Source organism: Cnephaeus nilssonii (genome assembly GCF_951640355.1).
Source record: "Cnephaeus nilssonii genome assembly, chromosome: 10".
In the NCBI taxonomy this organism is placed as follows: domain Eukaryota; kingdom Metazoa; phylum Chordata; class Mammalia; order Chiroptera; family Vespertilionidae; genus Cnephaeus; species Cnephaeus nilssonii.
In genome coordinates, this window is record NC_137081.1 from 47,953,735 (window position 1) to 47,972,153 (window position 18,419).

At 41.9% G+C, this 18,419-nt stretch overlaps 1 protein-coding gene across 1 annotated transcript in view; it reads right to left on the reverse strand.

Annotated features, from left to right (window-relative positions):
• CERS6 (ceramide synthase 6) overlaps positions 1-18,419 on the reverse strand; it is a 263,770-nt gene that overhangs the window by 68,099 nt on the left and 177,252 nt on the right. The window contains exons 5-6 of the mRNA XM_079782839.1: positions 10,379-10,429; positions 5,789-5,881 (exon numbers count right to left, since the gene is read on the reverse strand). Of these exons, the coding sequence (XP_079638965.1) occupies positions 5,789-5,881; positions 10,379-10,429 (144 nt within the window). The remainder of the gene's footprint in view (positions 1-5,788; positions 5,882-10,378; positions 10,430-18,419) is intronic.

Here is an 18,419-nt window from a genome sequence, read left to right on the forward strand (position 1 = left end):
CAAAATTTAAAAATGGTAAGAGTGCACTGTTTACATGATTGCAAATCTCTTTGCTGTTCTGGCTTAAGACAAGAGAGTTGGATTCTCATAACTGATGTCACTTTGGTTGAAGTATATAAAGAAAATCCAGTACCACACAGTTCAAAAATGAAATATCTTGCTAGGCTTTTCAGCCAGTTGGGGATATTTTTCTTTGATTCTATACTACACTTGAGAAGCAGGATATTCTTCAAGGTTAGTTGCAACGTGGAATTTAAAACCAGATCAATAAACTTTTCATATTCTGTTACATAAAATCCTTTGCTCTGTCTTGACCTTTGAATTGATCTTAAACTCACGCATGGTTTTGTAGCATCATGCATTAGTCACTTGGAAAGTATTGGCTCACTGAGCCAATGAAATATTTTGTTCTTCAGTATTTTTCAAATCACATGAATTAATGTCCTTACCAATCTCATGATAAAAGTTTTAAAGCATTGAGATGCTATCAAGCTCTTGCTGGTGAACACAAGTTTTCCAAAAACCAAATTTTGCTTGAAAGCTTGTTTTTATTATTGACAACAGATGATGGTAATTGTGTTTTTGATATAACTTGACAGGCTCATTCTGCATTTTCAAGAAAATATCTACCAAAAACACAAGGGGTAATAACCATAGTTTGCCAGTCATTTGTTCAAGTAAAAGCAAGATTCCATGGGAAAAGAAGCAGCAAGTTCAGCTCACAACGCAAGGTGCTAACTGTACGTGGTTTTCTTGAGACACTATTGTATGTTGTTACGCAGCAGCAGTTCTTTATGCATATTTCCCATTTCATCACACAAAATATTTTTACATGTATACTCAAGAATGCAGATTTAATAAAATTAACACTTTTTACTGCTTCATCAAGAGCATTCTCGAGTAAAACTGACATTTGTTCTTCCTGCAAGCATGTGGCAGTGAAGAATGACTGTTGATACAGTTTGGTGCCATTACCAGCCATTTTGCCCACTGTTACTTTTGCATTATCCATGCCAATTTCAATGCAGTGAGAAAGGCAAGTGATATCTTAGTATTATTCTGAAGACAGTTTTGACCTTGCAGGTCCCCTGAAAAGTCTTAGGGATCTCTCAGGGTCTGCGGACCACACTTTGAGAACTGCTGATTTAGAAAAATTATTTCAAATATTGTTTTAGGAAATGATAACTAGCCACATTATTAATAATAACTGCACCGGTCAGGATAAGCCAGATGATGTGGCAATCATGAATAAAGCCCTTGAAATCTCAGTGGTTTAAAACAAAGGCTTATTTCTTACCCACTGCATGTTACCATTTGGCTAAGGGTGGAGGTTCACTCTGTTCACCACAGTCACTCAGGGACCAGACTGAGGCAGCAGTCTCCATCTCAAATGTTACCAATCACTGTACTACAGGGGGAAAGAGTTTAGAGGGTCTCACACCAGCAATCAAATACTCTGGTACAAAAGTGACTCTAGACAGTTCTGTTCCCAGCCTACCAGTCACAACCACACGAGAGGTCATGGCTGAGAAGTACAATCCTACATGAGCCTGAGGGTAGAGAGCTGGCACTATCTGATGAACCACATTAAAGACCACAGCAATAGCTAACATTTGCTGAGCAGTAATTATGTGCCAGGCATTGTTCTAACAGCATGTAATACTTTATGCTGACCACACTCCGTTGAGGTAGGTTATATGAACTCCATTCTTTGGATCAGAAAGCCTCTGGATCAGGCACAAAGAGGTAAAGTAACTTGCTCAAGGTCACATCAAGTTAGGAGTGGTGCCGGGCAGGTGGATGAACTCCAGAGCCCATGCCTTTAACCTCAAAGCCATATTGCCATAATTCCCTCCCTCCAGAAAAAAATGAGAAAAATAAGAACTTTCCCATAATGATAAATATAGAGGATTTTCCTTTATTACAAGGTGTCCCCTCTCCTTGAAAATGTTCAAACGTCCTTTCCGTTAAGAATTCATGGTTATAAATGGAGGAAGTACTAGGAAAAAAGGGTGGCTACCTTAAGTTAGCTCCTCTTCCTAATTAGTTTTGTTAATTTTAATGGACCAAAAGTACAAAAATTTGTGACCACTACGTTTTGGAGGTGTTTTTGGTTTTAGCACTTGGTTTTGATTCAACCAAATTTTGGTCATTATGTGCCAAACAGAGGTACTATTCTAAGCTCTATTTGTCAAGCATTGTACTAGATGGTTTCATGGACATTATGCCATTTAATTCTATGCTATACAGCTTGCTTTATAAAAAGATTAAAGCATGCATTGTCTTCTACCCTGAATCCAATTGAAGCAGGAAAGATCTGGAGCATGACAGGCCCCTCACAGGTGAGTAAAGCACCCATAGGAATGGATGCCAGTTATTCTCTGAAAATATAAATCTGTCAATGAGCTTCTTGCTAAATTTAATCACCATACTTTTCTGTCGGGAATCTTTTACAAAATATAGTTTTTCTCTTAGGTTAAAGACCAGAAGAGCAACAGCTGATTTTACCAGCTGGGCTTTGGAACTTGGCCATGGATGATTTCCTGAGAAGGACTCCGAACATGAGCCCGGCTCATTGGCCCACAACCCAGACCTGTGAGTCCAACAGCTACTTAGTTGAAAGGGACTTAGGGCTTAGACACAAGCAAGCTGTTCTGAGCTCCAGCGCAGTCGTATTTATTAGTGTCCCTTAGAAAATTTAGATGTGAAGAAGAAATACTCATGGTGAACAGGTGCTAAAAACAGAATTTTAACAAAAATGAAGCACTGAGAAATAAGAAATATTTCGAACAACGTTGAATACCAAGAGTATGCAAGATACTGGAACAATTTCTGTTTACAAAAGAGGAAAGGAAGAAGAGAGAAAGAGGAAAGGAGAAAGGAATGAAGGGAAGCAAGAAGAAAAAGAGAAGGAAAATATCCTCAAAAAGGTTTACACATCTTGGTAGCTTATAATAGAATATTAGAATTATAAGTCATTTGAATTATTACTCCAAATGACTACATCTTGGCTAGAAGATTCATAGTATAACTTATCACTGACCAATTAAGAACCAGCCCTAGAAAAGATCAAGAGAGGCAATGGGCTCTGTCACCAAAGGGATGAAAGGGTCTCCTCTCATTTTTAGATCCAGATTCTACTTTGAAACAGAGCAATTTAAAAATAAAAAAGAGCAATATTAGGACACTTCTAGAAGGGAAGAGTTTGTGAATATAAAAGCCATTTTAGAAAGACTCATGAACCCATAAGTCACAAAAATGATTTCTAAATCTCATTTAGGGTACTGATTCTAACAGTTTGAGGTATGCATTTGGGTCCAGTGTTTATGCACCTGGATCCCTATTTGAGAAATGGCTGTTCAAGCCCATTGTTATTTAATTGGGAAGCTAAGTAAACATGTACATAACCTTTCTATTAACAACCCTACAAGTGGCCTTCAGAAGTTGATTTCTATACTCTGTTGTCAATGGGTGCCTTCAAATATTTCTACTCCCTAATTAGGAAGCAGGCTCTTTTTTAGAGAGTTTGGTAAATAGTTAAAAATCTGGAAGATGGGGGGTATATTTCGCAGCCAGAACAGTCTATAAATCCTTGCTGCTGGCTGGAATGGCAGACCCTCCAAGGGGTGAGGTAATGAGGAGGGAACCACTAAGAACCTGCAGTGACAGCAAGATGCAAAGGAAAAAAGCAAGGGCTACAACTCACTAATGAGAGATGTCAACAGAGAGAAAGCCTTCCTTATTAAAACCTGTGCTGAGTAATAGTCTGGTAGTGGCCATATTCCCATTTTGCACATGAAATAAGAATTATCCAGCTCTTGGCTCACTGAAATGTGTGATGAGAAAGCTCAAGCAAGTGGAGGGGCTTGGTGACTTTTGGTGCAGACATATCTCACGAGGACTAGGCTACTGGGAGCCAAGGACAGTCAGTCTTGCAATGTCTTGGACTCTAGATGGTACCCCTAATTCTCACTGAGCAAAAGAGGAACCAATACAATGACAAAGAGCTGCAAATTACTACCTTTAATGTCAGGCGCATGGCAAGGCAAGACAATGCAAGAACTGTGCACTCGTCTAATCTAAGGTCTAATCTAAGAGGCAATCACAGTACTTTGCTTGGTCAACTTGGGCTGTAATTCATCCCCGAACTGCACAACCTTGAAAAATGTACATAAACTTACTGTACATAAATTTTCTTAACTACAAAATAGGGAGAATATTTAAACCTCCTTCTTTGTTATACTTATGTTTTGTGTGACTCCCTGGAAAAAATGTTCCTCGAAAGAAAAGAAAAGGCATATTATTTGGTCTTAAAAAGGAAGAAAATTCTGATGCATGCTACAACATGGATGAACCTAAGGACATTAGGCTAAGTGAAATAAGCCCACCACAAAAGGACAAATATGGTCTAATTCCACTTTTATGAGGTACCTAGAGCAGTCAAATTCAGAGCAACAGAAAGTAAAATGGTGGTTGCCAGGAGCCTAGCGGGGAGGGGAGAATGAGAAATTGTTGTTTAATGGATATAGAATTTCGGTTTTGCAAGTTGAAAAGAACGTTGGAAACTGGTTGCACAACAATGTGAATGTGTGTAACAGTACTGTACACATAAAATGGTTAAGATGATAAATTTTATATTTTGTATTTTTACTAAAGATTTAAAAACGAAATAAGTAAAATATACAATGAGCCTGGCACATAGGAGATAACACAAGTTCTGACTACATGAATGAAGAAGGCTCCTCACGTAAGACGAGGATATCTAATTGGGATACTGTCCCTATAGGATCTCTAAACATTCCCAGAAACTGGCCCAGCAACTTTGGTGCAAGGAGTAAGGGAACCACAAGTTATGGGTGTCAATGAGTTACCCGCTCTACCTAAGCCTTAGCCCTTACAGGGACCACCCACTTCGGAGAATCAGAGGACATACACCACATTAAGGCTGCTCAGCCACACAAAACACAAAGACGGCCTTTTGCCAGCTAAGTAACCCCCTGCTGCGGGTCAGTGAAAGGAGGGTACTCTGCAGCAGTGGTTGCCAACCGGTGGTCCGCAGACCACTGGTGGTCCGTGAGGTCCAAAAGGTTGGCGACCGCTGCTCTGGAGCACACAAGTATGTGGAGCATGGGCACTGAGATGCAGGCCAGGACACACAGCTTCGAAGGAACAATCCAAATATGGAAATCTGGAGAACATGGCATCATGAAAAATAAGCGTGAAAAATCGGAAGTGCCACCTGTGTCCAGAGGCTGGTGCGTTGAGAACTAGAATGAGCGGGTTTAACACTCAGGGGGTCAAGAGTGCCCTCCACAGACGCCGGCAGAAGGGAGGGGTGAAACCCAGATCACAGTTCATTTAGGAATGTTGCCTTTTCATGACAACTTTTCATGCCAGTTAGCCCTTAAATTGGAGAACATTTCATTCTGTAGGGCTGGAACACGGAGATGTTACTCTCTCCCAGGAGCAACAAATAAAAGTTTTCTTCTTTATTTAATCTGGAGAACAGAGGGACTTGTAAATCAGACTGAGAGAAATTACTGCTATCGGGACTCGTTGCTATATATTTTCATAGAGAAAAGAACACCAGGGAAGAGCTAAGAGACAAGGGGAACAAAATACAAAACAGCACAAACAAAAATAGAGAACTTTATGTATCCAAGCAGAGAGCAGGACTAACCCAGCGCTGCTGAGAAAACAGCAGGGAGTGCCCGTGGCTCTACACCCACCTGCCAGGGCCCATTAAAGACACCTGTCTGCAGGCACTTTACAACAGAACCCCACTTACCTTTCTTTTGATGTCAGTGAACTGGGAAAACATTAAAGACCAATAAAACGAGAGCTCCAGGATATAATAGTAGTGAAGGTCAGTTGTGAGTGGCTGAGGACCAAAGGAAAAAAAAAAAGGAAGATTAATAGTTAATAGGACACCCCATTTGGGTCCCAAACATCTCAAGCTCAGTGCTGAAAAGTGACATGGTCTTATGCCCCCACAAATTCTAGCCCCCTTCTCTTTGTGGATAAAGGGGGCTTTGAAGGATGCCTCTAATCCCTCTACTGCGCAGCCTGATGGCATTAGTTTTATCTCCAACCAAAAAAAGGGTCCGTCAGGATGAACGCTTGGTACCCGATTCACTATTTACTATAACAATAGCATGTATGCTTCTTTGACATGAATGAGTATCTGCAAGATTCCTCAGGCGACCTAAAATATATATTCCAATGCACACAACAAAAGAATACCCCTGGCTAACGGCTGTGAGATTCCATGGCACAGGCACAGGGGAGGGAGGTGACAGAAACTGGAGGACAACATATGTCACTGAGGCCTAGTTCCCAGTTCTGCATTAATCAGATCTTTCTTTCAGTACCCCGCAAATGTCAACAAAAGACAATGCAAAAACATTTCTTAAAAGATCAGAGGGACAGGGAAGCTGCCAAGAGATACTGAGCTAGGCACCCAGCCAGGAAATCTGAGGTCAAGTCCCACCTCCGCAGCTTCGTAGGTATAAAACTTGGGCCTTAATTTACTGTAAAAGGAAGTGGCACCTGTTCTATCTGCCTCACAGGGCCAGGAAAGGGGAGAAGATCAGAGGCAGCAGAACGTAAGAATATTTATTCTGCACATAAATCCATGAACACAAAACGAAAGTGTTTTTTTTTGTTTTAAAAAAACACACATTTTCAACAAGTTGTTTTTGTTTATTGAACTGTAATGAAATGTCTTACTTTACCGGAATGAATCAAAGACTTTTGAAGCTCATCACACAAACATATCTACACACCTAGTAATAGTATAGATGGTAAATACAATGGAAACTTAAATGCTCTGTAAACCAACAGCAGCAAAACAAATGACTTTTACGAGAAGCTGGTACTCACTCAACCACCAACTCTACTGACTTTACGCATAGGCATCAAGGAAAACAGTTGTCCCACTCACTGACCTTTGGCAACAGAGCACCAGAGAGGACAGGATAGTCTCCCCACCAGCAATCCTAAGCTCTGAGCATCAGTGTGTTTATCAAGCTCAGCACCACCCTGGAAGTGGCCTTTTAAAATTGAAGGTATTCATGCCCGGCCGGTGTGGCTCAGTGGTTGAGCATTGACCCATGAATTAGGAGGTCATGGTTCGATTACTGGTCAGGTCACATGCCCGGGTTGCAGGCTCGATTCCGAGTGTGGGTTGTGCAGGAGGCAGCCAATCAATGATTGTTCTCATCATTGATGTTTCTATCTCTCCCCCTCTCCCTTCCTCTCGGAAATAAAAAAAAAATACATATATATTTTTTAAAAAACTGAAGTTATTCACAATGAGAGATGGCTACTCAGGTCAGACATATGGCAATAAAGTCTAAAAAATAGAGTGCTGGCTTTAGGAACCTTGGAGCCAAGATTAAATGTCAATTTTAATGAGAGTCACTTTCTTATTGCATCTCCATCTGGGAAAATGCCCCAGTGGGCTATAAGGACAAGTGAGAGCACTCTAGAAATTGCAGAGTTCATAAGAGAGCATCGTATTAGAGTAACTACTATAGTTGTGGAGTCCTTTGCAGTTGACAGAGCTTACCCATGCGATAATATCCTTGACGCTCTTAAAAGCCCTATGAAATTAATACTATCATTTTCTAAATTGTATAGTTACAGGAAATTGCTGCCAGTTAATTCAGGTAGGGAGGCTGACCCCAGGTCTCCCAGTGAGGGAGGGCTTGCGATCGCCACTAGAGCTTCCATTCCCCACTTGTGCTCTTTAAGACAAGCTATACAAGGGCCAACGAAGGGCAACTTTGCATTAATTTAAACTTAAAATACACACATGTATATAAAAACCATTATGTATGTAATAAATAATATACAGACTCATACATAAGGAGCAGTGTATCCTTAATAAAATTGAAATAGACCATTCCTCACCTAAAAATCTGTTCAATTATTTATTTAATATATGTGCTAAAGACACAATAAATCTGTTTCATGAGTATGGTTCATTTTTAAAAGTACTCTTAAGCGGGACCAGCATGGTCCAGGGGTTGAGCGTTGACCTATGAACCAGGAGGTCAAGATTCGATTCCTGGTCAGAGCACATGCCCAGGTTTCGGGTTCAATTCCCAGTGTGGGGTGTGCAGGAGGCACCTAATCAATGATTCTTCTCATCATTGATGTTTCTATCTCTCTCTCCCTCTTCCTTCCTCTCTGAAATCAATAAAAATATATACATTTTAAAAAGTGCTCTTAAGGCTTGAAACTGCCTCTGAACTATAACCTATATACTTATGTAAATATATTTATCCACAAAGCACTATAATTACATGCATAATAATTATATGCTGTTTAATGTTTTTCCCCACAAACATAAAAAGAAAGCTGTTCATTTTTTTTATTAGTATAAGGAAAGTATCAAGAATGAACACTGGCCCTAGCTGGTTTGGCTCAGTGGATAGAGGGTTGGACTGTGGACTAAAGGGTCCCAGGTTCGATTCCAGGCAAGGGCACGTGCCCGGGTTGCAGGCTCGATCCCCAGTGGGGGGTGTGCAGGAGGCAGACAGTCAATGATTCTCTCTCATCATTGATGTTTCTATCTCTCTCTCCCTCTCCCTTCCTCTCTGAAATCAATAAAAATATATATATTTAAAAAGAATGACCACTCTTTTCATGAGAGATCATGAACTGGTCCTAGATTTTGGGAGTTAATTGCCGAATTACTCATTGATAAGCAATGATGTCTTATCAGTAGAAGACAATCTTAATCTGAATCCCCACATATGGTATCTTTCCTTCTATACTAAAGAAGCTTTTCATTTTATATAAACATAACTGTATATACCAGACAGACCCTCACATTATCAGATGGAATCTATGGTTCTATCTGTGAAACAGTCTGCAGCTACATTTTGAGCCACTGCTCTCACAAGTCATTTTCTCAGAAATAAGCAATTGCTCAGCTCCCGCCATTAATGTGGAAGTTATTTCAGATCACATTACAGTTATGAAGAAGAGTGGGTATTACATTTCATTTGGCATTTGTCTCAGTGCCGTTCACGGGACGGAATTTACCTCATAAATGCAGTGCATTAGAGCAGCTGCCATGCGAGCAGTCGAGTTAAGGTTCCTGGAAGGCTTTGATGTGTTTTTATAAATAGAATTCTAGATACATAGCGGGTTTTCCACTCAGTGTACCATTACAGGACACAAGGAGAGCTGTAAATGACAATATTCCAAGTATTTAAGATAGTAAAACAGCAGTTGGGCCTGGGAATTACAATTGTGTTCAACAGCGGCTGGGTTTCAATGTTGCTTTGGTCTCTATGAAATGGCCCTGAAATACTCAGCTCTCTCGAACCAGGTTATGCTTATTTACATTATTTTCTAATCTGAATAAACTACATGAAAGAGACAGAAATGCATTTCAACATGTCCCTAACCTTGAATTTGCCCAAGGAGGATCCAACACCAGTTCCCACCCCGTTCAGACACTGTGGGTGATAGAGAAGACACAGGGCACACCTGTTCCCCATTAACCTTATGTGCACCAAAAAGACAGCCCTAACAAATCCCTAACTCAAATATCCAAGTTGCTTCTCATAATGTATGTCTCTTTATTGCATCACCAAAATACCTGGTTGCATTTGTTTCATATCCCAATCGATCGAGAAACTTTTCAGCAAGAAATTTCTAGAAAAGTCCCAACTTTGATATTCAAATAGTAACTGATCTAGGGACTAGCAGACACGCTAATATTTCTGAATTCATGGAGAGAGGCAAAGGTACATCAGTGCGCAGGAATCTGAAATACTCCCTTTCTGGAATGCGATTCTAATCTCATCTCATTTTCAATTATCTTTTTTTCTTTCGTGTGTGTGTGTGTGTGTGTGTGTGTGTGTGCCTATGTGTAATGGTACACGTCCATTTTTCTGTGCTCAAGGAAATGGTGCTTGATTCACATACTTAGTTAGAGGCTACGCCTAAGCCACACCGTGAACTGGAGTCAGCAGGCCTGCTACAGCTCCACACAAGCTTTTCCCCCTCGGTGCTGGGACAGGCCTGGGCTGTTGTCAGCCTTTTCTCAGTAATTAAAAGCAGATCAACTGTTAGAAACAGAAATCATCCACCTGCTGAACTGATTGTATCTTGCTCTCCAGCAAATGCACCTTTCCACACTTACTCCATCTGCTAAAGCAATTAAGCTCTGATTCTGAGCTTCACTCAGAACACAAACTACTTCCCTCACTAGGCTACATGTAGCATCAAGCCACAGGGGTGGGGGCAGGGGACCAAAAAGCCAGGCGGCTGCCCAACCTAATGGACCTGCCTAAATCAGAAAACTCACCAAGGAAGATACTGTATGTGTATAAAAACCCAGACAGCAATGGCTCCTTACCTGATAGGGGTAGTTGTACCAGCAGTGCCTTGTATTCCACAACCAGGGTGTCTAAAAAATGACAAAGAAACATATTTTTACATATTTTGGAAAAGCAGCAGGATGAGATATTTATGACAGGTTCTTCCACCAACCTGCGATATTTGGGTATTTCAATAATTTACCTCGGTGAGAACTGAAGGACTTAAGAATAAGATATTAAAGCAATTAGTATCCCATCACATATTCTCTCTGGGTAGTCTATACTCAACTGGTAGTATTTCAGGCTACTTCTGGGATAGAGTCCTAGCTGGTGTCTTAATATTTTGCTGGTCACAGAGAGACATTCCTGCTATGTAATGAGCCTCAGCAGCAGGGCCCTTCGGAGGTCTCACCTAAACCAGATGCAAATCATCAACCTCATTGTTATCAATGAACAATGTACCCTAAAACTCCTCCAATCCAATGTTTACAAAACAACATTATTAACCAATTGTTCCATGCCTTAAACAAGGTTCAGTAACAGGCAGGCGAACTTCTTGTTTCAGTAGGACACCTCCGACTAATTCCAGGCCTAAGGGAATAAGCCCTCAGGCCACACTCCACCCCCTGACTCATGGTCAAAGTCATAAAGACAAAACAATCATTCTTGACTTCACAGCAATTACTTGGTTTACAGCAAGCATGTCAAACTCCTAGCAGCATGCAGCCTACAACGAATATTTTTGTGGCCTACCCAATATAAAGGTATGTAAGAAACATTTTAATAAAAATTTCGTAACTTAATTTTTACAATATCCTGTTATACATAATTATGAATAACGAACTACAATGTTCGCTAATGACTGTCTACTATAATCGTGTTGCATTCATTTCCCTTACGCGCCTTATGCACAGGCGCACCATTTCTCTCCACTAATACTAGCAGCGAAATTTTAGCAGCCAATTGCCATGTCATTAGTCTTGGACTGACTTGTTTGGTGTGCACAACAGGAAATATTTCACTTTCGGAGAACAAGAAAAATGGGTTTATTTGCGTTACACTTATTAATTTGTGCAGTTATGCAGTGTCTGATAAGTTAATGTTCAAAAAAATATTTTTATTAAAATGTTCTATTATTTTATGTTAATGACTAGAGGCCCAGTGCACAAAATTCATGCACGGGGGGAGGGGGTGTCCCTCAGCCCAGCCTGTACCCTCTCCAATCTGGGACATCCCTCTCACAATCCAGGACTGCTGGCTCCCACCCGTTTACCTTCCTCTGCCTGATTACCCTTAACCCCTTCTGCCTGCCAGCCTGATCACCCCCTAACTACTCCCCTGCCAGTCTGATCGGCGCCCCTACTGCTCCCCGGCCAGCCTGGTCACCCCTAACTGCCCTCCCATGCTGGCCCAGTCACCCCTAACTGCCCTCCCTGCTGGCCTGATCGCCCCCAACTGCCCTCCCCTGCAGGCCTGGTTCCCCCCAACTCCCCTCCCCTGCATGCCTGGTCCCCCCCCAACTGCCCTCCCCTGCTGTCCTGGTCCCCCCCAACTGCTCTCCCCTGCAGGCCTGGTCCCCCCCAACTGCCCTTTCCTGCTGGCCTGGTCTCCCCCAACTGCCCTCCTCTGCTAGCCTGGTCACCCCTAACTGCCCACAATTGCCCTCCCCTGCAGGCCATCTTGTGGCAGCCATCTTGTGTCCACATGGGGGCAGCCATCTTTGCTTACATGGGGGTGGCCATCTTGTGTCTTGGAGTGATGGTCTATTTGCATATTACTCTTTTATTAGATAGGATTACTCATTTATTTCAGACCTTTGTATTCAGCATGTCTCTATTGAAAGCTTAGTGTCAGATGTATTTGTACTGACCTCCTTATTTCATCCCAGATCCTATAAGATCAGGGTTGTTGCCCTCTGTAGTGTGATCCTGTACCTGCCTCCCTGAAAGCAACACATATCCTTTCACCCAATACCAGTGAGGATGAGGATGTGAATGAGAAAGGGGTTAATAAATCTGACAATTTCAGTGACTGAAATTAACCTCACAAGGTGATCTAATCCTAAATTCCCAACTGGGGAGGTCCAGATGGGTAGTCACACCCTCGGCCTATAAAAGGTTTACCTTTGCCTTAAGCAGCCCTGCCCATTGTTCTTGGGCATCTAGGTTAACACTCCTTTGAAATGCCAGAGTAATCCTCTTTCCCAGACCCTTCAGAGGTGTAACCACCCTCAAGAGAGCACATAATCTTGTTAACTCTCCTGTAATCCAATCATACAGATTTCCTCTCCTCACATGCTCAGAGGAAAGGCCATGTGAGGGCTGCAGTGAGAAGGTGGCATGTCAGGAGGAGAGCTCCCACCAGAAACTAGTCTGCAGGACCTCCATCTGGAATTTCTAACTTCCAGAACCATGAGAAGTAAATTTCTGTTCTTTCAGCCACCCAGTCTGTGGTATTTTGTTTATGGCATTCTGAGCTGACTCACACAGCATCATGAGACAAGGCTTAATAAATGGTGCTTAATAGCTATTAAACTACACATCAACTAATTTCAATCTAAGAAGACTTATAAAGCATCTGAGCAAGACTAGGACCATAACACAGTAGAGTCGAAATGACTTCCAACATTCTCCACCGAAACCACAGTGTATAATGGGATTTTTCATTATCTCATGCACATCTGCTCCCAGACACAGCACTCGAGACACAACTTGGCAACAAGCGTATCGATCAATAATGGTGTCCTGTGGAAGGCTTCTGGGGCTCTTCTTACCCTGAGCAAAGCCAACCTCAGCACCAGGATGGAGGTCAGACACGCTGCTGGTGGTCACCCTGGCACCTTCCTTTGCATTTTGACCATATGCATAAGAGTTGAGTGCTATTTACTCCATGATTTTTTAAAGAAGAAAACTAAAGAAGCTTTTTAAAGTGTCAGTAAATCTGCTCTTTTATCTAGTTTCTTCTTTGAATCAGCAGTTCTGTAGAGGTTTCATAGTGAACAAAAAATAGGTCAGATCTGAACATTTCACTTTACCATCTAGCGTTAGATAGGTTTGGACTTGCTTTTTTAAAGTTTCATTTGACATACTTCTGAAAAGTAACAGTTTTAAAAATCTACCTTTCAGTTTCCATACCACCTATCATGATGATGGATTGTCACCAAATTCAAGGCAGTGTTATCCAAGCATAGAATGTGAGACACTAAGAGTGAACCCTAATATAAACTATGAACTTTGGGGGATAATGATGTATCAATGCAGGTATATCAACTTTTTCCTTTGGATTGATTATATCTAGGGTTTATTAAGAAATAAACACGAGAAAAAATGCTTCCATGTCTGCAATGTGTTTAATTAGAAAGGTTAGCACTAAGTTACCTTAAGTCAAATGGATAAGTTCCATATGATATTCTTCCTTTTAAATGAAGTCCAAGGGGAAAAAAGTACTTCCCTTCTGTGAATACTTAGTATGCTTCCCCTTACCAAGTGAGAATTATGTTACCCCACTATCTTTCTACCTTGATTTTGGAAGCTGAAATCTAATTCTATAGCTCAGTCATAGCAACTGGGATTTTCTTTCAACATCTTTGCTTATTTTTCCTTTTATGTGTAACTTTTATGTTAATATTTATATTAATGATGTTATTACATAAACATTGCAAATTCCTTTCAGAAACATTCAACTGTAAATTTAAATGAATTAATATAAATTAAATCCATTCAAAATAATATTTAATGCACATTGTAAAAGAACTCAGAATGTAAAGAAATATTTCATGCGTTGTGAGTTTAAAATTTGATAAATAAATTGAAAAGAATGAAGCCTGAAGATGCTGCTGGTCAGTGGTGAGCTGTCTAGAGTACTCCCAGGATGCAAGAGTATCCTTTCCTCCTTTCCTGAGTCAGTAGAAATGTGACTATAAATCTACAATGCAGACCGGTGACTCCTCCCTGGAGGCCCCTGGCATCTGCCTGAGCTTTGAAAGCTCCCCTGATGTGCAAATATAATTTGGACTTGACCCTGAGGCATTATATAAAGATAGCAGCCTTTCCTATTGATCGGGCTTTTAAAAAGATGCTGGTCCTCTAGACCTGGTCAAGCATATGCCTTCAGCATATTCAGCAGTCAATTTAGAAAGTAACTTGCTGAGCTGCCAAGCATACATAAATAGGAGCTTCTTGGAGATGGGCCTTGAGGGCACAGGGTCTCTGTGGGTTTAACCATAGAAACAAAGAGAAGAGAAATGTGAGTCGCATTTCCATGCCTTCTAAGACCTGCCAGCCAGTGATTCCCAATTTTTTCTGCCACTGCTTAGCTAAGAGATTACACACACACACACACACACACACACACACACACACGTGTGCGCGCGTGCACACACCCCTAACTGTGACTGTGATTATCAAGAGTCTGAGTAACAGGAAGCTTAAAAAGCCCAACTATCCCACTGATTCAGATGTGGACTCTCCTCCACACCCAGGGAGAATCACTGCAAAGCAGAATGGACTGATCAATCAATTTCATGTTTAGAACAGAAATTAGGGAGAAAGGAAACAGATGAAGGAAAGAGATGAGAAAAAAATGAGGTGGAAGGCCTAGAAGGAGGGGAAAATGGTGAGAATGTCAACACAGGGAGAAAGACAGAGAAAGAGGGAGTAAAATTTGGGAATGAAGCCAATGAGAGCGGCTATTAAGATGCACAAAATTAGTCAAAAGATTAAAGAAATTATAATATATTACGAAAGTTACTATTTCTAATATGCAAAGAGCCCACAAAAGTTTATTAAAATATCAAAACACCCAATGAAAAAAATGGGGAGAAGAATAATAAACAGGAAACATAATAGACAAAAATATATGTGATCAAAAACATATGCAAAAATATCACAGATTTTTTTTTTACCCATGTCTGGAAAATATTTAAAGAATTTAGCACACAGAAGTCAGCAGTGTATAGAATCTACAAATTTAAATACTACTCTACAAATTTAATAACCTTTCTAAGGAGTAGTTTGATCTTTAAATTCTGCATATCCTTTGACCCAACACTGACTGTAAAAAAACTAATTAGACCTATATATAAAGGCATTTGTGCATGGATTTACACTATAATTCTTTTTCTAGTAATAGAAATTCAAACAAATCTAACTTCAATAATGGGAGGTTAGTATGTGCTTACGTGGGATTCTCTGAGAGCAGATCCTGAGACTAGGGTACGGATGCAGGTTGTTATTTGAGAGGTGATCCCAGGAAACAGAACAGAGAAATGGAGAAAGTAAGGCAGACGAGGGAGATAATCCATTATGGTTTTCAGGACCAAGCTGATAACTGCTGTAGGCATCTCAGTTCCACTTATAACTCTCCCAACACAGGACTGGGAAGTGGGGCGGGGAGGCTGGGCATTTATCCTATAACCCCCACCCCTCACTGATTGAGGTTTCAGTATTAATGAATGGCTCCATATTTCTAGGTTGTACCTTCATGTGTTTAGGTGACCTTGTGCCTTTGGGAAAAGCGGGAACAGAGATATAGCACAGCTTATACCTGAGGTGGGATACTGTCAGAGGTGCATGGAACTATCTACCACATCAGATGGGCTAAAGACATGCAACAGGCATATTCACATTTTAGGTTACAATTAGATTACATGCAGAATAAACAGTGTACCTTATTAAAAGTGGGCATATATTTAGACACACACACACACACCAAGTGTGTGCATGAAAAATGCCTGGCAATATTTACCAAAAGTTACTTAGCGATTATGTATAAGTAATGATTATCTTGAGTGATTTTTACTTTTTTTTTCTTAATTGTTTGTATGTCATTATTAGATTTCACAAGTAATTATAACTATATTTTTTCTGCAATGAATAGGTCTTATTAAAATCATAAAAAGCCAAAGTTCATGTACTTTTAACAGATCTCATTTAAAAAACACAAACATTTACTTTCTGTTCACAAACAAGACTAATAGCATTAATAATATATTGCTATGCTCAAATTATTCAAGAATTCTAATTAACTTTAAACTGAAAGCTAGTATATGAAATAGCTGCCTTCAGAGTATTTACATATTGACAGTGACATTTAAAGTATAAACAAATCATTAATAATTTAATTCTAAATTCTCAATTAAGAGAAAGAAGCATGAGGAAATAATAAGATGAGCAGATAATCTAGAATAAATCTTGCATTCATTATGCGGTAAGCAACCATTTTGCCACCCATCCACTTACTCTTATTTTGAAGGTCTCCTCTTCCTTACCACTTTTAAATCAACTAGGCCCTAATATCTTTGTGCTAATATTATTGTACTAGTGGCCTGGTGCACAAAATTCATGCATGGGGGGTGGTGCCCCTCAGCCCGGCCTGCACCCTCTCCAATCTGGAATCCCTCGGGGGATGTCCGACTGCTGGATTAGGCCTGACTAAACTGGCAGTCAGACATCCCTCTCACAATCCGGGACCGCTGGCTCCTAACCGCTCACTTGCCTGCCTGCCTGCTCGCCCCCAACTGCCCCCCCCACCGGCCTTCTCACCCCCAACTGCTCCCCCTTGCTGGCCTGATTGTTCCCAACTGCCCCCCACCACTAGCCTGATCACCCCCAACTGCCCCTCTGCCAGTCTGCTCGCCCCCAAATGCCACCCCTGCTGGCCTGCTCACCCCCAACTGCCCCCCCTGCTGGCCTGATTGCCCCCAACTGCCCCCCCCTACTGGCCTGCTCACCCCCAACTGCCCCCCCTGCCGGCCTACTCACCCCCAACTTCCCCCACCACCAGCCTGATCACCCCAACTACCCTCCCCTCCTGGCCTGATTGCCCCTAACCACCTCTGCCACAGCCCTGCCACTATGGCTTTGTCTGGGCAGTGGCCACGGAGCCGGCTGGGGCGACCAAGGAAGCCAAGCTCCCGTCTCCCACACGCTCCGGCTGGCTCCATGGCTCCGGCCAGCGCCGCCATCTTTGTTGCATCAATTTGCATATTCCCTCCTTATTGGCTGTGGGCACAGCCATTTTTATCGCGAAGTGACAGTTAATTTGCATATTACTCTTTTATTAGATAGGATGCTCCTCACTCACTCACTCTTTCAAGTATTTATTGAGTGGCTACCATGAGTTAGGAATCGTACTAAGCATGAAGATGCAATAAGACAAGTTCTCCATTTTCGGAGAACTTGCCATCTCCTGGGTAATCCAAACAATTATATGATACTAGTAGCCCATTTGCAGGAAGAATCCTGCAAGTGGCCGCTGCAGCCGCATGTGCTTCCACTGCCACAGTCGTTGCAGTCCCCGCGCCTGCACCCGCGCGCCACTGCTGCCCGCCCTGCTCCGCCCCGCTCCGCCCCGCCCGGGCTTTCCCTCTGGCAGCCACCTTGCTTTCCGCTTTTCCTCCCTCTTCCTTCTAAGTTGTCTTCAGTCTTCACTCCTCCCTCCCTCAGCGTATGTAAATTAACCACCATCTTTGTTGGGTGATTTGCATACTTGCCCTGATTGGCTGATGGGCGTGGCTTTGGCGTAGCAAAGGTGCGGTCAATTTGCATATTACTATTTTATTAGGTAGGATAGCAAGGTATCCACAGGATGCAGAGAAGTTGTACATAAAAAGACACCTAGCCCAGTCGTGGAGAGGGAGGTGGGAGGGGAAGGCTCTGCCAGGAGGTGTCATCGTAGCTGAAGCCAGAAGGACACCCAAGCAGAAGGTGGGGAGGAACTGCCAGATAGAAGAACATGGGCTCCCTATTTTTCAGAAGCCATGTCTTATTTCCAACAACATCACTTTTCCTAATCCTCATTTCCTTGCATTATTCTCTAGAGGATTAAAAAAAAGAGCCTCTTCCTCTTTCCCATCTGAGAAGGTAAAATGCTTCTGCCTCGCTGTCCATACTCCTGGAGGACGGCTTGGTCTCTGGTGACCATGCAAGATTAAGTCCACTCTTCCCAGTAAGCATCCCCTGCTCTCTCCAGGCCAAGCGCCTTGCTGTCCACTGATTCCCATCCGTGTGCCTTAACTCCTGGGTCTCCTTGTCTGTGTGCCACCTGTCATCTCTACCCCTCTGCCTTGATGCCTCCTGA